Consider the following 22040-nt stretch of genomic DNA (forward strand, 5'->3'; position numbering starts at 1 on the left):
GAATGTTTAGTGTGATGCTTGTCCATGGTCACCTTTTGTGGGGTGCACTTTCCACAGCTACCTGCCCTGTTACAAATGTTTTATGCCATTCATACATTTGTGTCTTTCAAAGGATTTCTTCCTCAAAATGTACCTGAAGCCTCCTCAAAATTTCTGCACATCTGGTGCCCTATTTCATGAAAAGCTTCAAGACTACACACTGCACAACAGGGTTGTGTATCAGAGTGATGGTGTCATGCTAACATCACAATGCTATTTAGACATCCCCACTGTGCTGCAACATCTCTATTCTGTAGAGTAACATGTTCAGCTTCTGGCCACTTGTTGTTGTTGATGCTGTTGTCATGGTCTTAAGTCCAAAGACTGGTTTGATGCAGCTCTCCATGCTACTCTATCTTGTGCAAGCCTCTTCATCTCCAAGTAACTACTGTAACCTATGTTCTTCTGAATCTGCTTACTGTATTCATCTCTTGGTCTCCCTCTATGATTTACAACCTCCACACCCCTCCAACAGAAATATTGGCCATCCATTCATGTCTCAGAATGTGAACTATAAACCAATCTTGGTTAAGTTATGCCACAAATTTCTTGCCTCCCAAATTCTACTCAGTACTTTCTCATTATTTTTGTGATCGACTGATCTAATCTTCTGCATTCTTCTGTAGCACCAAATTTTGAAAACTTCTATTGTTTTTTATCTAAATGTTTATCGTCAGTGTTTCACTTCCATACATGGCTACGCTCTACACAAATACCTTCAGAAAGGTCTTGTAACACTTAATTCTATATTCGATGTTAACAAATTTATCTTCTTTAGAAATATTAACAGAATCTTCTGTCGGTTCTTGGTAGAACAACATTATAATAATAAATGAAAAGCACCAGTTTGCTTCTGTTCTACAATATTATTTTTATTGCTAACATTTAATGTCTGAAGATGGCCTTCTAAGCCGAAAACCGGTTAGCAATAAAAATAATATTGTAGAACAAAAGCAAACTGGTGCTTTTCATTTATTATTCTTTAGAAATGGTTTTTATTATTATTATTATTATTATTATTTACTATAACCAGTCTACATTTTATATCCTCTCTACTTCAGCCATAATCTGTTATTTTACTGCCCAAATAGCAAAACTCATCTAATCTGCACCCTTTAGCATCACATGATTTAATTTAACTACATTCCATTATCATTCTTTTGCTTTTGTTGATGTTCATCTTATAATCCTCATTTCAATATACTATCCATTCCACTCAACTGCTCTTCCAAGTCCTTTGCTGTCTGTGACAGAATTACAGTGCCATCGGCAAACATCAGAGTTTTTATTTCCTGTCTCTGAACTTTAATTCTTGCTCCAAATTTTTCTAGGGTTTCCTTTACTGTTTGTTCAATGTACAGATTGAATAACATCAGGACAAGGCTACAATCCTGCCTCACTTACTTTCCAACCACTGCCTCCCTTTAATGCCCCTCAACTCATAACTGCCATATGCTTCCTGTACAAGTTGTAAATAACCTTTCGCTCCCTGTATTTTACCCCTGCTACCTTCAGAATTTCAAAAGAGAGCATTCCAATCAACATTGTCACAAACTTTCTCTAAGTCTACAAATGCTATAAATGCAGGCTTGCCTTTCCTTAAACTATTCTCTAAGATAGGTCATGGGATCAGTTTTTCCTCGCATGTTCCCACATTTTTCCAGAATCAAACTGATCTTCCTCAAGGTCTGCTTGTATCAGTTTTTCCATTCTCCCGTAAAGAATTCACATTAGTATTTTGCAAGCTGGAATTACTAAACAGATAGTTTGGTAAATTTTACACCTGTGAGAAACTACTTTCTATGGAATGGGAATTACTCCATTCTAACCACTTAGGCCGTTGAAACCAGAAAAGGTGTTTGGATAGTCAAGTGTGGAGCATCCTACTGTGTGCACTCTGGTTTGTCATACGTGCAGATTTTGTGCATAAAATGTCAGTTCAGACCATTGATAGAGTGCAATGGGAGTGCCTTGGAAGCCACAGAGCAAAGGGTGCAGGCGATAATGCCAATATGCGAACAGTTTAAGATTATACATAAAGGTATGTTTACACTAACATACATCTATCACAGCTTGTAGGAGCACCATGTCTCTCTGGCATGTGGCAACACATTATCTCATATGAAAGTTCACCCATTCTGCTTGCGGACCTTCCCACGTATACAAGTCACACATACATTTTGCATATAGCTTTCTTGCAATATACTTCACAAGTCTCAGAAGTTGCACACGCACAGCACCAGTCTTCCATGGCACTGCTTACAAATGCCTATTTGATCTTTAGTGTTCTATGGAGTTTGTTTTTGTATTGATGGTGTTTTGTTGATTTTCCTTTCTTCAACCACAAGAGCATTGCACCAGCACATGAAAATGCAATGCCTTCCGTGCTGGCGTCAGCACACCATGCAGCAAAGAGGTTGCCAGAAGATCAATAGAGGCCAAAGACAGACTTGCAAGAAATGCACCACCAACGTCCTCTCGGCTGCCAATATTTGGATTGTGTTCCAACCAATAACAGCTGTTGTGGAGGTTGACAACACTTTCACGAGTGAAGCTAGATTCATCAGTCCATATCACGTTGTTTATAAAATGTTTGTTATCTTCCACTTGGTGTGAAAGTCATTCACAAAACTGTACTTGTTGAATGTGGTTTTCCAGTTGCTGGTGTTGGTTAAAGTGTTATTAGATGCACCCAGCATGAAAAGCATATTGAAATGTATTCATCCTTTGTATACTCCATCAGGAAGCTGCCCCATATGAATTTGACAAGACCAGTTACAGTTTCATGAATTCCACTGTCTTGTGATAGGCTATTGTCATTTGACATGGTGGCCTGCTTATAAATGATGAGGACTACAGATTGGATGTCTAAAAAATAGAAAATGATCGTGACAAGAATTCAACCATAGTCTGATGGTGGACATGGGTTTGATGCTCCAGCAGCCCACTCAGTGAGCTACGAGAGCAGGTACGGTAGTGTGGGATGATACACATTCCCCTGTACATTCCAATGTGCTGCACAATGTGACAGTGTTACCATCTCCTCGTTTACCCAATATGATTTTGCTAGATAAACTTATCTTCAATCTGGATGAGGAAATGCATACTGGTCTCCAAGTGTGGCATTTTTTCTTCACCCTGTATTCAATCAATCTGGCATGCAACACACCACTAATCCTGTATTCGAACATTACATGACTGTTTTTCTTCTGCACTAATTTACATTTTTCTACATTTAGGGCATTCTGCCATTCATCACACCAAATAGAAATTCTGCCTAAGTCACCTTTTATTCTTCCACAGCCAGTCAACCACAATACTTTCCCATATACTACCATGTCATCAGCAAAGAGGTGCATTTTTCTGTTCACCTCAATCTATCCGGTTATTTATGTATATAGAGAACAAGAGCATTCGTATCACACTTCACTGGGCCACTCGCATATCAGGGAAGCTATTTAGTATGCTCAGACTTCTAACAGTCTGCAGGGGGGCAATGCGTCAAACTCTTTCCAGAAATCTAGAGATTTGTAACCTGCCCATTGGTCTTAATCCATTGTTAGCAAGATATCATGTGAGATAATGACATGATGAGTTTCACAAGAGCTGTGCTTTCTAAACCTGTGCTAGTTTGTTGACTGCTTTTCTGACTTAGGTATACTTTAAATATGAATATTGTCAAGAAATCTGCAGCAAACTAATTAATGATATTGGTCATTAATTCTGTGGGTCCATTCTTTTACCCTTCTTATATACAAGAGTCATTTGCACTGTTTTTCAGTCCTTGCGGACTTTGTGCTAGATGAGAGACTGGTGATAAATGCAGACCAAGTAAGGGGCCAATCTCAGAGTAATCTCTGTAAATCCAAACTCAGTTCTATCTGGACGTGGTGACTTATTTTCAACTCAGTTACTTCTCTACGCCAGTGATGGTTCTTACCATAGTAAGTGAAGTGAAGTGAAGTGAAGTGAAGTGAAATGTCCACCATACAACAGTCTGTGTGATGTTCAAACAATGGTATTTTTAACAATCATCCTGTGTGAATGATTTCTTACATGGAAAATTTAAATCCTCATCTTTCCCTTTGCTGTCTTCTTTTGGCAAGCCAGACTGGGCAATGGATGATAGGATAGAAGCTTTCGATCTGTGTAGTGATTTTATGTAGAACCAGAATTTTCTTGGCTTCTCAGGAAGATATTTCATTAAGGTATGATGGTGGTAGTTGTAAGCTTCACACATTAGTCCTTTTACAAACACACTTATTTCTAACTTTTGCCTGTTGTCATTTTCACATCTTATTCTGAACTGAGAGTGCAATGGCCTTTGCTTCCTCAGCTTTTTCCCAGTTTAATAAACCAGTCTAATAGACCATGGTGAGCCTCTTCCGTGCTTAATACATCAACTTCTTCAGAGAGTAATTTACAATCAGTTTAAACTTTAATCATAATTCCTTCACATCCACCATTCACAAATAATGACAACTGCTTACCTGCTCTTTCCAGCAGAAATACTCTCACAGCTTCCTCAATGGCTTTATTAACTTCGTTAACCACTATCACAACAATGAAATGATAAGTAACCTGTGTGTCTCTACTGTCACTGTCAATAAGGTCAGGCCTGTTTGTAGCTACAAGGTCTAAAATAGTTTCATTGCATGTGGGCTATCTAACCAGCTGTTGAAGACAGTTTTCAGGAAACTGTTCAAAACTGCTTCACAAAACTGACAGACTACACCATCTGCAATTAATCCATAGATTGAATAGGTTAAAATTGCCTCAAACTAATTTTGCACACTTTGGGTATTTTTGCACCACTGAGTGTACCCTTTCTTTGAATGATTCTGAAAATGTCAGGGTAAAATAGGGTGGCTGGTGAAAACATCCAAGAACTAACTTTAGTTCCCACAGGCCTTTTACTCATGTCTAGATAACTACACCGTCAGACTCAATTTCAAACTTGATAGACAATATTTTTGTCAGCCGCAATGAACACTCTCTCCAACAACCCCCCACCCCCATGCCATCTAATCACTCTTTTTGATACACATTCCATGCCATAATTAATATTTCAGAGCTTTCTACTCTGGGTTTCAGCCAGCTCTCTGTTCTGAGAATAATTTGACTGCAACAAATTTCCTGAAAGGAAGTAAATTCTGCTTCTTTGATACAAATACTTCACAATTTATTGTTAAAATTTTGACTGCTACAGTGTCTTTACTTTATATACAGTCTAATTTCACTCTGCATACTGCCTGGTGAGTGTGTGGAGGATGTCAATCTACCGCCTAGCTTACAAAAAACCCTTATGCTCTCTACAAGTACCCTGCTATACATGTAGCTGCTTTCTTTGTGTAGTGAATTCCTGAACTATGACTGAGTTCTATAGTAATTCAGCCCATAATGCAGCTTCAGAAAGCTGCAAAGATCTTCACACAACCCGTGGAGCCTTTGGTTCAGACCCTCTTGTCAGCCCCAAAGCAAATGATCCCAACCAAATCTGGGTATGATGCTGAAAACTGAGTTCTGCTTGCAACCTAGACTATGATGCTGAAAACTGAGTTATACCCTATGAGCAAGGCCAATAGTCTTCACTACTACTGCCAGTCACCTATATGAACTGAGGATGATCCCATAACCCAAGTGACAGATGTCATTGGTGTTGACGAGAGCCACAACTTGCAGACAACAGTACCCTGCATCCTCAATAGCTGCTGATAGGATCTCCTCCACACCATGGATGAGACCCCCATACAGACATACTGAGAATACATTGCATTTTGCTATTTCTCTTATTGGCTCCGTAATAAGCCTAACATTCGAGTTAAAAAAAAAAGAACAAAAATTAAATTAAATTAAATTAAAATTAAAAAAAAAAACCTGTCCCCATGTGCCTGCTCAGACTCTGCTGGAGGAGTGGCCACCTGTCCACTCAAAGGGTGACTGGGCGGGCCAGACCGCCTCCTTCATTCTCCATCTCAAGTGGTGCAAGTGTATTCCACCTGCCAGTCACCTTGCAGTGATGGCAGCTTCCCTACATTGCACACCCTGCAGCAGAGCCCATGAGCTAAATAAGTAATTACCTGAGGTGTCCCAAGTGATGCAACACATTCTCCACAACCACAACACCTTTAGGCATCAGGCTGAAGACAGCTGACTATGGCTGAAAGAGATTTTGGCTGTTTGGAGCTGCAGCCAACTAGTCCTGTATCCACTTGCTCTATCTACCCTAGTACTATTAACTTAAGAATTAATTATAAAAGCACATGCAGAAAGCAAAATATATAACATATTACTCTCGAAATGTGTCACCAATGGAGGCCAGCACCATACTGAGCCATTTAGCTGCTGTTCAAAAGAAATGACAACTGCACTGTAGATTGTGTGCATCTGTACTTTACAGTTACTAAAACTGTAGGCATATAAGAATTAAACTATGAAAGCAACCAAGAAGAGCTAAATAAGTAACTGTCCAATTACATTAAATAAGAAAGTATCCCATTTGGACCTAGTGATTTATTTGTTTCAACTCTTTCAATTGCTTACTATTAACTCCACATGGCAGTCAGTCTGACAGTCAAATGATGGTATCTGCAAAATCCTCCTGCCCGAATGATTTTTTGAAGGGGAAATGTAAAACTTCAGCTTTCCTTTTTCTGTCTCCTATTGCCAAACCAGACTGGTCAATGGGTGACTTGATGTAGGACCATACTTTTCTTAGGTTCTTGGCAAGATCTTTCATGTAAATGTGACACATCAATCTTTTAATAAATACATACATTTCTACTAACTTTGGCAGCCAAATTTCCAGGTTCATTTTTGAACTGAGTATTCATGTGAGGGGGTAGGGAGAAGGTAACAGTTTATTAAATTTGTAATGGATGATGAAGTGATTCTTGTGATTGCTAGTGTACAGTTTTAACAATATTTGTTAATCAGTAACAAATTACTTGGCAGAACTTGTAAATAGAGATTTTTATCATATTGATTACATTTTTCTGAGACTGTCAATATCTGAGCCATGGGTATGACTGGATCTGACTGCAGACTTCAAGGAATGTGTGGCAAATTATATTAACTTAATTTTATTTTTGTAGAAAGCTATAATGTACCTGATGACTTAATACTTACAGATCACAATTTCCTAGGCATCGTGCAGAGGTGAGCACAGAAGATTCACTCACTAGCACACCAGCATAAAGCCATTTGCTGTCACTTAGATTACCATACCCTAGTACTGCCTGAAACAGAGAAGACATTTCTTTCTACAAAGATTTCATGATTTTTAAAGGTTATGGCATAAGAAACATATTGTGATAATGGCCTGACAAGGAAGTCTGCATTTACATAAAATATTAAGAGTATGTACTAAAAACAATAAATCAATAAATAATTGTGACAATAATTACAAATTTAATGTTCCAAGCATACTCACTAGGTAGGGGAATAGGCCTGGTACTGCTATATTCTTGCCAGGAGTCATTTCAATAGGTGGGCACTCATCCACTGTAGCTAGTTGTGCACTCTTTTCACATTCTATATAAACAAAAATAAGACAAAAATACTATGGACTGAAGTTGTTTGCTTTTTCCACTGAGCCATACCATAACTGAACTGCTGATATGCCTTTTGCTACACTGTTTTTATCAGAAATATATCTTTGCCCCATTGCTTTTGCCAGCCTCAGTGAACACTTGTGAAACTTCATTCATCAGTTCTCAAGAATCCTATCGTTTAAGGCTTATTCACATAATACATGTCAGTAATCACTTATGATTTAGTAACTAATGATAGTAACCCACAAAATTATCCTATAATTAATTACATTGTGCTTAATTATTTTTGGGTAGGGTATTCAAAATCCTTTAATTATGTATTGCAACTGCACTGACAAAACATTCCTCAACACACATGGAACTTTTGAGGTTCATTCATGATGATATCATAATTAAACTGCTTGTTTCATGTTACAGTCTGGAAGAATAAAAAACAATGATGAATTTTAATGGAATAACCACCTTTTTAAAGAGAACTCAGACATCTTTATATAAGTGGAGTGGATTGTTTAATGAAGGTCGCACACACACACACACACACACACACACACACACACACACAAGTATGATTTATTGAGGGACAAAACTGTCATATGTGAATTATACCCTACACTACCTCTGTAATGAAAATAAATTTGCATTAATCTTCCAATCCTGTGTTAAGTTAGTACACCTAGATGTAAATAAGCAAGCACTTCTCTGTGTAGAAGGCACTAAGTGAAATGGTTTACATTTTCTAGGTATTTTTGGAAGGGCAACAAGAACATTTTATAGAAAAAAGTGTTGGAATGAAGACATATGGCAGCCCAAAACTATGTTCTGCGTCAGATAGTGCTGACAACAGACAACAGTCTCTTTCAGAGTATTGTCCTGCTGACTTCAAACTGGGTCAAATAATCCATCGTTTTCAACTTCTGGGTTACATTTGTTATGAACAAGTAAGAAACTTTTAGAATTTCTTTACATTTCAGTACTTTTTTTATATGTTTTTACAATGTTTACAACTCTTTCACTGAGCCTGGAACTATTTTTACAGAATTAGTTATAGTTAAACATAATGAGTTACATACTAAGAAAACTTCAGAATAAATTACACATAAATCTGCCTTCAAGCAGAATTTAAATAATCAGTGTTTTACTGAATTCTGAAGTCTCCAGATCAAGCCAATCACTTCATTTAAAATCAAAGGAACACGATGAGTCCATGGGAATGTTGGGGCAGACTGGCATCTCAGTACAGTTTTTATTACAAAATAATATTCACTGCTGGTCCATTGCTAAATTAATGCATGCATGAGCGGCAATATAAGTCAGATTTTAGTCACTTCACAGTTAGGAAAAACATGAACAACATGCGATATAATGATCTGAACAGAATTATTCTAGAATGGGTGTAAAACAGCAATGAAATTCATTAGTGCAACTGTACCATTGACATGGACTGATTTGTATTTTTTCATACCTTACATTAGCTAAAAAGTGGGTTCTTTCAACAGCTGGGGCAGAGAGAGAGAGAGAGAGAGAGAGAGAGAGAGAGAGAGAGAGAGAGATGTGCCCTAATACCCAAAACGAGTATTTAAATTGATAACCTCTAATTATGCTCACACACAACTACTTTCGAAGTTGAAATCTCCACTCAAAAAGTATTTTCTGAAATGTTTACCAATATTTTCATAGAAAAATTATTAGAAAAGAAACAATCTATTACATATTCCAATTACTCGCTTCAACTGAAAAACTGAGATAGGGAAAGCTCAGTCTTAGTTAGATGAGAACGAAGTTCACATTCAATTTAATGCAAATAAAATTAGGAGAGTTATAAGCTCTTTTAAGTACTTCAAGCAAAATAACTGCATAAAAGAAAAGGCAATATTACAGTGAAGACACATACCTTGCCTGCTTTTGATGCCAACACCAGTGGCAGGTGCTGGGGATGTTGTGGTGCTGGGGCAGCAGACAAGGCTTTTGGCAACACATGCCTCAGCAGAGGATGCTGACGGACAGTCACTGGCAACACGACACAGACCACCAGAGCCATCGGGCAGCTGACACACCAAGTCTGCACAACACAACCACATGCCAAAATACTACCAATACAAGTATGACAGGCACCATCATAAATTTTTATCAGTAGCAATCCTAAATGCATGTTTTCCTCCAGAGAAAGGAATTAGATATTCTGCTATGACAAATTTAACTCAACCTTGGCAATATGTTTGATATCCCAACTTATCAAGAGTGTCATGTAATGAAACAATTTTTATTACATTTTAAATAAAAAAAATTTTTCTTATATGTACTGCAAGTTCCTACTAAGGTAAAGCTGCCCCAATCTGAAAATGAACATATCAGTGCTTTTTTAGGCATGGTAATAATGCCCTTGCATCTCTCCAACCTTTTAACTGACTTACCCAACCAGGTATAGGAGGACCTACAGTTTACTATTGACTGTACAACAAGAAGCAACACTGTTTCTTTACTCTAGGTAATGCAGTTTAATTTGCTGGCAGCTAGCTAGTAGCCTTGTGTTCAGCTCAGCCTTGCCAATGGATGGTGGCAGTGCAATTGGTGAAGTAAGAAAATAATGCATATTCACTCACTCAGTTACCCATGCACACAAATATCAAACAAAATATGATTCCTTACCACCTCCTCACTCATCCACTTTTAGATGACCTCTGCATCTCCTTTCTCCCTGCACAGGATGGCAACAATGATATTGTTATGATGCTTTACTGTCACCAATATAATACCACCCCACTAGCATGAGATTTTCACTCTGCAGCAGAGTGTGCACCGCTGTGAAACTTCCTAGGACATTAAAATTGTGTGCCTGACCGAGACTCGAACTCGGTACCTTTACCTTTCATGGGCAAGTGCTCTACCTCCTTCCTTCTTCCAGGAGTTCTAGTTCTGCAAGGTTCGCAGGAGAGCTTCTGTGAGGTTTGGAAGGTAAGAGACAAGGTACTGGCAGAAGTAAAGCTGTGAGAACAGGGTGTGAGTCGTGATTGGGTAGAGCACTTGCCCGTGAAAGGCAAAGGTCCCGCGTTCGAGTCTCGGTCCGGCAAACAGTTTTAATCTGACAGCAAGTTTCTTATCAGTGCACACTCTGCTGCATAGTGCAAATCTCATTCTGGAAACATCCCCCAAGCTGTGGCTAAGCAATGTCTCTGCAAAATCCTTTCTTCCAGGAGTGCTAGTTCTGCAAGGTTCACAAGAGAGCTTCTATGGAGACGAGGTACTGGCAGAAGTAAAGCTGTGAGTACAGGGTGCGAGTTGTGCTTGGGTAGCTCAGTTGGTAGAGCACGTGCCCTCAAAAGGCAAAGGTCCTGAGTTCGAGTCTCGGTCCAGCACACGATTTTAATCTGCCAGGAAGTTTCATACCACCCCACTATTTTCCAACATAATTCTCAATTATAATTCCACTAGCTGCCTTAAAGAAAGAGCTAAAAAAATCAATCAGCAATTACACTTGCTCTCAAACACAGTGAATCAGTTTTCTAACATTTGCAGGCCAACATGGATAGTTTATTTCTTCTCTCCTGACAAAAGCCATTAAAACAATGACTAAGTTGAAGGAGTCATCTTCCTGTATAAAATTATTGTTTATTATTTATAGACAATATGTTCCACTGATGTGTTATGGAAATAAAAATTTTTACTGTATCCCCAAGGGCGAGAAATTAACTAACTGCTAAATAATGAAATAAAGTGTTTGTTTCAAAATAAAATAATAGTCTACAGAGTAAAATTATTTCCTTGAAGGAATTTACAATGGCTGTGGATATGTACATGAAAAAGAATGGTGATTAACCTCAAGAATCCAGCTTATCACTATCAGTTATACTAACAGCAACAATATTTTTAACAGGAAATTATTTACAATGTTTTACGTATTTATTAAAATCAAACACTGAAGTATGAGCCATCTGTCTACAGCATACTATCTGATCGCAATCCTGGATCTGAGTAATTTTTATGTTTACAGTTATGTTTACAGACTGAACTGGAGTAGTTGATCCGTAATATTTGTAGCTCATGGTCTAAGCTATGTAGTGAAAAAATGATACTAAAATCAGTCCATAAATATTTATTCATTGTGTTAATCTTAACGGTCTTGTATACTAGTCTTGTACACTACTATTACATTTTGTTCTCAGGATATCAAACAGAGACAAAAGAATTTTATCTATGAAGTAAAATAATCAACAGATGCCAACTAATAACACTGCAAATAGGAATAATGTATGCATCAAAGTGTAATAACCTAACGATAAAGAAATTAAATTTTGTCAGAGCAAAGTAGAAAAAAGCTTCCATCTGCTCTGAAGCTAATGTAGGGCAGTACCAGAGCCTTCTTGATCAATTCCCCAGCCATTGTATGCCCACTTGGAGCACTGTGAGAGGTACAGCACAGTGTAGTCCAACACATTCACATCACGTCTGTTCTTCCAGTTCTGAGCAGACCATGATGCCTCACACCAAACCGACTTGCAGCTGCTAAAGCCGAAATCAAGGCTATGCTTTGGGATGGCATCATTGGCGTTTGAGCAGCCCATAGTGCTCTCCTCCTAGTACTGGAGGAGGATGCAGTTTGGTGCCCTCAATCATTTCACCACCCCTGATAAATAACCAGTCTCACACTTCTACCATTTTAACCATTTCTTCAGTGGCACTTTGATGTTTAGCATCCTTGACTGCATGAAAGCATTAACACAGATACTAATCACCATGCCCTTTGGCCTAAGAAATGCTGCATGGACATAGTGGCAATCCATTGACAGTGTGCTATGTGACCTACGTTTTTGCTTTACCTATGACATTGTAATTCTGTCAGAGACAGCAAAGGACTTGGAAGAGCAGTTTAACGGAATGGACAGTGTCTTGAAAAGAGAGTATGAGATGAACATCAACAAACGCAAAGTGAGGCTAATGGAATGTAGTTGAATTAAGTCGGGTGATGCTGAGGGAATTAGATTAGGAAATGAGACACTTAAAGTAGTAAAGGAGTTTTGCTATTTGGAGAGCAAAATAACTGATGATGGTCGAAGTAGAGAGGATATAAAATGTAGAATGGCAATGGCAAGGAAAGCGTTTCTGAAGAAGAAAAATTTCTTAACATTGAGTATAGATTTAAATGTCAGGAAGTCGTTTCTGAAAGTATTTGTATGGAGTGTAGCCATGTATGGAAGTGAAACGTGGACGATAAATAGTTTAGGCAAGAAGAGAATAGAAGCTTTCGAAATGTGGTGCTACAGAAGAATGCTGAAGATTAGATGGGTAGATGACATAACTAATGAGGAGGTATTGAATAGAATTGGGGAGAAGAGGAACTTGTGGCACAACTTGACTAGAAGAAGGGATCGGTTGGTAGGACATGTTCTGAGACATCGAGGGATCACCAATTTAGTATTGGAGGGCAGTGTGGAGGGTAAAAATCATAGAGGAAGACCAAGAGATGGATACACTAAGCAGATTCAGAAGGATGTTGGCTGCACTAGGTACTGGGAGAGCACAGGATAGAGTAGCATGGAGAGCTGCATCAAACCAGTCTTAGGACTGAAGACCACAACAACAACATCTCTGTAATACGGAATGAAGTGACAAAAATTGTGGGATAGCAATACGCACATATACAGATGACAGTAGCATCGCGTACACAAGGTATAAATGAGCAGTGCATTGGTGGGGCTGTCATTTGTTGTTGTTGGGGGAGGAGACCAGTCTGCAAGGTCATCAGTCTCATCGGATTAGGGAAGGACGGGGAAGGAAGTTGGTCATGCCCTTTCAAAAGAACCATCCTGGCATTTGTGTGGAGTGATTTAGGGAAATCACGGATCTAAATCAGGATGGCCGGATGCAGGATTGAACTGTCGACCTCCTGAAGCTGTCATTTGTACTCAGGTGATTCGTGTGAAAAGGTTTCCGGCACGTTTATGGCCACACAATGAGTATTAATAGACTTTGAATGTGGAATGGTTGTCTGAACTAGACAAATGGTATCTTCCATTTTGGAAATCGTTAGGAAATTCAGTATTCTGAGATCCACAGTGTCAAGAGTGCACTGAGAACACTAAACTCCGAGCATTATCTCTCACCACACGCAATGCAGTAGCTGTCAGCGTTCACTTAACGACCTAGAGCAGTGGCGTTTGCATAGCACTATTACTTTATATAATCGTCTCTCGACAGTGTCAGTAGCCGTATAAGTATTTAACATCAGTCCACCAGTAAAACAGAGCTAACTTGAAATACGAAATATTTGTTATTGCTTCTGTGCGTGCAATTATACACTGGGCAAACGATGGGCATGATACCGAAAAGAAATTTGGCAACTGCGTATCATACAAGCTCGCACACGTACCACCTCGCCTTTAGAACAACCACAGTTTGACTTTCGAAAATATAGCAGCTAATAGCGCAACGTGGCACGCAGGAAGCGCTAATTTAACGTGCCGCATCCTCTGTTTATAGTCTGCCTCTTCGATAAAGACAGCTTTTTCTCTATTCTTGCTTGTCGCTTGTTTCTCTTTTTGCTGGATCACCATCTCTTTGCTCTTCGCCCAAAATATCTGAAAGATTTTCTGAGTTCTTCCGGCAAGATTGGAATCTGGAGCTCTCTCTTCGTATGTCCTCTAAGCTCATTCCTACACTCTTCATGAACTCATATCTTGACGTCGTACCTCTATGTAGATACAGGAGTTGAACAAAATTACGGAAACGACTGCGAGAAATGCATGCTTGAACACAAATTCAGATGTGGCCTGCACGTTGCACTGTTGTGTTTGACCACGAACTGCACCTGAACAGTGACCTCAGTACGTTGCCAAGTTTCCTGAGCAGTTCTGAGTGCATCATGTAAACTAAGTTAAGTCAAACGAGGGCAAATTGTTGGTTCTTGGGTAATTTCCAATATTTATTGCCTATTTAAGTCGCTGTGTCCAAACAATACATATGGATCGTGCGATCTTAAATCGATCACGCGACTCTGGTGGCGGGCGTTATGAGTATGTTTACGGTGGTCACTACAGCAATGACAAAAGAAGACCGTTACAAAAATACTTGTAATTACAAAGGAGATGACTTACCTGCTCGTCGTTGGTGTTGTCATGCGAAAGACCATGTGATGTGTACGCTACACGAACAATTCCCTTTTTGCCATTAATTTTGGGAGGTATGTAATTCACAGCAATTAAAGGAACGACGGAAAGCAGATAAAAATGACGATCACAAATAATTGATCATAACGCCCGCCACCACAGTCGCGTGATCGATTTAGGATTGTGCGTTCGATATGTATAGTTTGGACCCCGCGACTTCGATTGGCAATCATTCTTGGAAATTACCGGTTCCTATTTAGTGGGTGCTAGGTAACCAAAGTATTTTGAGCTCCAAGAAGCAACGCTTACAAGCAAAACCACAATGTGGAAGAAAGTGTGTATTGATTGAGTGATCCTGAAGGACTGTCACTGGAAAGGACTATGACGAAAAATAAGAGGACGACAGCTGCAAAAGCCACTCAGAATGAATGTCGCATTTTTGAATCCTAACACCACCAAAATATCACAGAGGGAGCTCCATAAGCAGGAAATTGTAGGCGATTTGGAATTACAAAACCATTCACCAGTACTGCAGATGCCCATAACAGGAAAACGTGGTGCCTAAACCATTAAAACTGGACTGTGGAGTAATGAAAGAAAGTCATCTGGTCAGATGAATTGTTTCACACGGTTTCCATCTTCTTCTCAAGTGCCCCTGTTCACTCAGCTTACATTGTTCACAACTGGTTTTGTGACCACGAGGATGTACTGTCGCATCTCACCTGGCCAGCAGATCATATTATTGAGCCTTTGTGATCTACTGTGGTGAGATGTATGCGTCATCGCTTTCCACCTCCGTTACCGTTACTATGTTGCAGGAAGGGTGGTATAATATTCCCTTGAAAGCAAAACAGGACATTTATCCATTCCGAGACAACGGGAAGCCGCTTTGAATGACAACGGCTTTCTTAGACCATATTAGGCATAGAAATATGTCGCGGTTTTGGTACTTCTGTATTTTTGTCAACCCTCTGCACATAACAAACATTTGCGCAGCTCATTAATATTGGAAGGTAAAATACTGCCAGTGACCGGTTACCTGAATACTTACTGCACTTCATGTCCAGAGCGTCTACGCCACATTTTGTGCCATTCTGCAAACGCAATTTCTGGTCTGTCGCTTTCTTCGTAAGTATATGCAAGGTGGTGGAGTGAACGAAGCACTATAACTGGCTTAAATTTTTTGGAACAATAGGCAATTATGGAAGTTCCTTACTAAAACCATAAATACTGGGAACTGCTTCTTTCTTTTGTCAACTTGTTTTTCACATGAAATAGTATCTGAAGTTTATTCTCAGATATCATGAGAATAAAAAGGAAAAAATTACAAACTTCCTATGTAAATTTTCATGGAGCACTAAGCAGTTGGTTCGTCACATTTCACGTACTTGTATGCTGTCATTCTGTTCCATTTTAGAGTTCCAACGATGTCAACTTGTTTTTGAGCAGTTGCTTAGCAATTCAGAGGAGGAAGACCAATTATTTGCTTTGATATATAAGAAACTATCAGCCTCGATTTGCGGTAATGAAACCAACCAGCCCAAATAATTGAGCCTTCTTCAGAAGATATACCTGAATCTACAATTTGTCTAACACTAGTATCGCTGAGGCGGACAAGCCTCCCCACCAACGACAAGATCCATGGTACATGGAGCAGGCATTATGCACTCAATTATCGCACTTGAGCTAAGGGTGGTCTACCACTTATCAGGCAACGCACGTGAATCTTTTAAACTAGCTTGGTTTTTTGGTTTCATTACCGTAATCGAGGCTGATAATTTCTTATGTATTAGATTATCACGATTGCTGTCTGTGCTGCAGTGTTGAAAGTACAAATATTTGCCTTGATATTATTGTTTGTTCCACATATATGCCCTACAATTGGAAAGGCAAATCACAGATTGTGTTGGCTTTTGGATCTTTTCTGTTCCTCAGACAATGTTCTTCCATCACTGTCCTTCCCCTCAGATATAAGCATTATATAAATGAGATATGTGCATCTGTGAGGCACATGACTTATGCCGTATTTAGCAGGTTTCTTGTGTATAAACATTTTAACTTGGGATATGCCCTAAATGAGATGAGATTCAAATCCTGCATGATCCCCATGGAACATACCTTCTGACACAAAAAGATGATGACAATGTTGGGCACCGTTGTTGCAAGATCATCTCTGTTCCTTTGTTTGCAAGTAGATGCATTGTCAAATCTGAGACTCACCAGTAAAACTTATCATTCTTGGGTCACGGTTGTACGAAAAATAGGACGTCCAGTACATTCAGCGGCAAAGAATGATGCCTAGTTTTCACGTCCAGGCTTTAAAGTGGAACACAGAACAATCAAACCTGCCAATGCCTAAACTTCAGCCATGTCTGTAACTTTATAGTTGGAGGAGGAAGGATTCTGGAGTTTATTCTTTACGAGTTGCAGTTTTGGGTTGGTATGTATATGGTCTCATCCAAAATCTTAGAGCTGAAAAAATAAACGTCATATTTCTTCTTGGTCTGGACCATTACCTAACCGACTGGTAGGGCCTAACCACAAAGAATCTATTATTTATTATATTTTTGTGTAGCATCTTAGTAGTACAATTGGGCACTAACTCCAAGTGAAAGTTCTCTTCATATCCCCTATTCTGAAACAGTCATCGTCGGCCGGAGTGGCCAGCGGTTCTAGGCGCTACAGTCTGGAGGCGAGCGACTGCTACGGTCGCAGGTTCGAATCCTGCCTCGGGCATGGACGTGTGTGATGTCCTTACGTTAGTTAGGTTTAAGTAGTTCTAAGTTCTAGGCGACTGATGACCTCAGAAGTTAAGTCGCATAGTGTTCAGAGCCATTTTTTGAAGCAGTCATCACCACCTCGTTCATTCTCGGAGAAGACAAGATCACTCTAATCTATTTCGGATGCATAGTGTCTGAATCTGATATGTGATCTTCTCCCAGGACTTAAAGAATCGTCTAAATGCTAGCCATCATCGCTCTCGTCTTTTTGTCCTAAATCCAACTGCACCAAGCATCTGCTTCTTTGTAACACGTGAGGTATTCTTCTACAATGACGGTTGGGGTTGTTTGGAGGAGGAGACCAGACAGCGAGGTCATCGGTCTCATCGGATTAGGGAAGGACGGGGGAGGAAGCCGGCCGTGCTCTTTCAAAGGGACCATCCCAGAATTTGCCTGCAGCGATTTAGGGAAATCGCGGAAAACCTAAATCAGTATGGCCGGACGCGGTATTGGACCGGCGGCCTTCCGAATGTGAATCCAGTGTGTTAGCCACTGAGCCAGCTCGCTCGGTCCACAATGACGTCTACACAATAATAAGTTCAACTCACAAAGGAAGCATAGCTGAAATACCGGAGCAAATTAACAATGCACGTGTGTTCAATATATGTTGAGAAATTTTATACCCAGCTACGAAACTGATTTCACCAAACAACGGCTCCAAATAAAACCTACCACCTAGTCTACTGCGGAATAATTTCTCTGTAACAGTGGAAACGGCAGGAATATCCATCTTACCAGGTGAGCGTTACACAACAAACGTTACATCATTATTTTGATAAAATGTATATGCATTGGTTTGTGATTTGTCCAGATACCGTACTAAAAGATATTTGGTTACTTGATGACGTTTATGAAAATAATATAGAAATTAAAGTGCAGGTGCTGGTAACAAAATCACAAAGACAAACTACTGTCTTGGTTCTGATTCAGCAACCATGGTAAGTGGGCCAGTCTGGTACCAGAGTCTAATACGTACAGTTACGACATTCTTTGGTGCAAAAGTTATTCCCGTTTGATAGCTGCAGTGTCACCAGCGTTCCAAGCGTCAAGAAAGCACATACTCCCATGCGTCATACGAATAATGTTCGTTTTTCATTATTTTCTGCGTAATTAGCAAAACAGTTGTTATATTTTAGGGTTACAGTCAGTAGTAATGTGCCACAACACACGAATTATCGTGAAACGTGTAGAAACAGCTCAATCTCTCTGACTCAGTGACGTAAGCTACAACATTTTCGAGAAGAAATACTTTCGAATATGTGTATATTTGCGGCTTACTCCGATGAAAGCAAGAGAATGTAAACACATTATTCATCCATGAGGAGCACACATTTCTGCTGTTGTCTGCTGTTATTGTCATAGGCACTGTCTAACAGTAAAAATAAAAAAAATAAAAAGTGTGGAGCATAATGATTCGACCGTTCTTAGTCTTCACTTGACTTTGTCTTAGACGAATATGTTTGCAAATGTAATTACTTTTGCTCCAAAACTGAATACATGAGATTTTTGCTGCATTTTGATAGGAACTGTTTTTTCTCTTGACGATTTATTATCACGTCTGTGTCGGTTTCCCTTTTGCTACGAGTGTGATGGCTTATTTGGTGCGTCAAATAATGCAGCTACACTCCTGGAAATGGAAAAAAGAACACATTGACACCGGTGTGTCAGACCCACCATACTTGCTCCGGACACTGCGAGAGGGCTGTACAAGCAATGATCACACGCACGGCACAGCGGACACACCAGGAACCGCGGTGTTGGCCGTCGAATGGCGCTAGCTGCGCAGCATTTGTGCACCGCCGCCGTCAGTGTCAGCCAGTTTGCCGTGGCATACGGAGCTCCATCGCAGTCTTCAACACTGGTAGCATGCCGCGACAGCGTGGACGTGAACCGTATGTGCAGTTGACGGACTTTGAGCGAGGGCGTATAGTGGGCATGCGGGAGGCCGGGTGGACGTACCGCCGAATTGCTCAACACGTGGGGCGTGAGATCTCCACAGTACATCGATGTTGTCGCCAGTGGTCGGCGGAAGGTGCACGTGCCCGTCGACCTGGGACCGGACCGCAGCGACGCACGGATGCACGCCAAGACCGTAGGATCCTACGCAGTGCCGTAGGGGACCGCACCGCCACTTCCCAGCAAATTAGGGACACTGTTGCTCCTGGGGTATCGGCGAGGACCATTCGCAACCGTCTCCATGAAGCTGGGCTACGGTCCCGCACACCGTTAGGCCGTCTTCCGCTCACGCCCCAACATCGTGCAGCCCGCCTCCAGTGGTGTCGCGACAGGCGTGAATGGAGGGACGAATGGAGACGTGTCGTCTTCAGCGATGAGAGTCGCTTCTGCCTTGGTGCCAATGATGGTCGTATGCGTGTTTGGCGCCGTGCAGGTGAGCGCCACAATCAGGACTGCATACGACCGAGGCACACAGGGCCAACACCCGGCATCATGGTGTGGGGAGCGATCTCCTACACTGGCCGTACACCACTGGTGATCGTCGAGGGGACACTGAATAGTGCACGGTACATCCAAACCGTCATCGAACCCATCGTTCTACCATTCCTAGACCGGCAAGGGAACTTGCTGTTCCAACAGGACAATGCACGTCCGCATGTATCCCGTGCCACCCAACGTGCTCTAGAAGGTGTAAGTCAACTACCCTGGCAAGCAAGATCTCCGGATCTGTCCCCCATTGAGCATGTTTGGGACTGGATGAAGCGTCGTCTCACGCGGTCTGCACGTCCAGCACGAACGCTGGTCCAACTGAGGCGCCAGGTGGAAATGGCATGGCAAGCCGTTCCACAGGACTACATCCAGCATCTCTACGATCGTCTCCATGGGAGAATATCAGCCTGCATTGCTGCGAAAGGTGGATATACACTGTACTAGTGCCGACATTGTGCATGCTCTGTTGCCTGTGTCTATGTGCCTGTGGTTCTGTCAGTGTGATCATGTGATGTATCTGACCCCAGGAATGTCAATAAAGTTTCCCCTTCCTGGGACAATGAATTCACGGTGTTCTTATTTCAATTTCCAGGAGTGTATTTCATTCCATATAGGTTTCCTACATTCCACATTTACTTACTTGGCGGAAAGTATAGCGAACAAAACACTGCTTTGGTGGCTAGATAAATGACGTTTTCCTGCAACGGGTCAGGTGTTTACTAGCAATTTTTTGTTCTTAAAGGAAAACGACATTATTCAGTAAATATCTGTACAGCATGGTCATCAGCGCCCAAACGCATAGAAACAGTAACACATGCGGTGAAGGGACGAAGCGGGACAGCGAACAAGGAGAACGGCAAAAGACACAGACCTGACGCAGTTCCAAATCCTCACATGCAGAGGCAAAACAAGAGGAGAAGAAGCGCACTAAAAAGGAAAGAAAACACAAGGAAAAGAGAACAGAAATCGAAGTGAAACAAGTAGGTAATCGTGACTGACGGACCTCTTAGCTAAAACCTGGGTGAGCCAGTCACCCAGCAGCACATTAGGAAACTTAAAGAATGACAAATGTGATGTCTTTTCTCGGATACTGTCGATTTTTATGGCACTAAATACAATCCATATTGTAAAAGACTATGTTACAAATCAAAATAAACGTCGGTATTTGCACTCATCCAATATCTTATTCAGAAGTGTCGCTTGCTAGCCGCTTGGGGTGCTGCTGTCGCTGTGGGCAACAAAAACAGAGGGATTGTTGCGACCGTTGTTAGACTGTGTTGGTACTGTCTCCAGTGCAATGAATCGATTACGATCATCTCTGCACATTATCAACAGCCTACGTGCGTTGCAGAGACCGCCTAGCTGACGTGTCGTTAGCATTCGAAGATGATGATGATTCCATGTCACCAGCGGCGATGCTCTCTAGCAGCCTCGACCGGTAGCCAGATGCCTCAGCCCCAGTGACTTAAGACGGCTATTCTGAGTGTCAGCGAGTATTTAACGGTGCCGCAGTGAGATCGCATGTCTGAAAAATGCGTGGTCATCATTATGATTGTTATCGCCACAAGACTGTCTGGTGTGGACTGTGGTAGCCAAGTTCGGCAGACGTCCACCTTCAGAGGTTATCTGTTATTAACTACAGTACAGATCCGTTTACCCGGCATCATTTGATGATTTGTGTGATACGACTGATGTCTAGTGGAGCGAAATAACTTCTGGTCGCGCAGGATGTACCCGACCACGTGTGCAGTGATTTGATGCCTATTGCAGTCATCACAGCATTTTGACAGTTGATGATTGGTACAGGTTTTGGGAGAAGTCACTGAAATGCACACAAAACTGAGCATCTTGTGTGTTCGATGCATCTGCATGTTAATACGAGGGTCATTCAATAATTAAAAAGACAAATTGGTCTGGGGGAAAAACTGTTAGCAGGGCAAGTTTGGTACTTTTATGGCTTTACGATGGCATCACTGGGATGAGCCCTGATCAGCTGATATATCAACAATGTTTTGTTTATAACCTCAAAAATACAATTCTAGATGGCGAGTCCGCATAAAACGTCGACATTAGTCGAACAACATTCTGTTATTCGTTTTTTACTTGCAGAAGGCAAGAAACCA

At 40.8% G+C, this 22040-nt stretch overlaps 1 protein-coding gene across 1 annotated transcript in view; it reads right to left on the minus strand.

The window, feature by feature from the left end:
• The window catches only part of LOC126200889 (serine protease snake-like), a 77546-nt gene that overhangs the window by 16899 nt on the left and 38607 nt on the right, over positions 1-22040 (minus strand). The window contains exons 2-4 of the mRNA XM_049936744.1: positions 9484-9651; positions 7472-7572; positions 7168-7277 (exon numbers count right to left, since the gene is read on the minus strand). Coding sequence (XP_049792701.1) covers positions 7168-7277; positions 7472-7572; positions 9484-9651 — 379 coding nt within the window. The remainder of the gene's footprint in view (positions 1-7167; positions 7278-7471; positions 7573-9483; positions 9652-22040) is intronic.

Source organism: Schistocerca nitens, chromosome 1 (genome assembly GCF_023898315.1).
Source record: "Schistocerca nitens isolate TAMUIC-IGC-003100 chromosome 1, iqSchNite1.1, whole genome shotgun sequence".
In the NCBI taxonomy this organism is placed as follows: domain Eukaryota; kingdom Metazoa; phylum Arthropoda; class Insecta; order Orthoptera; family Acrididae; genus Schistocerca; species Schistocerca nitens.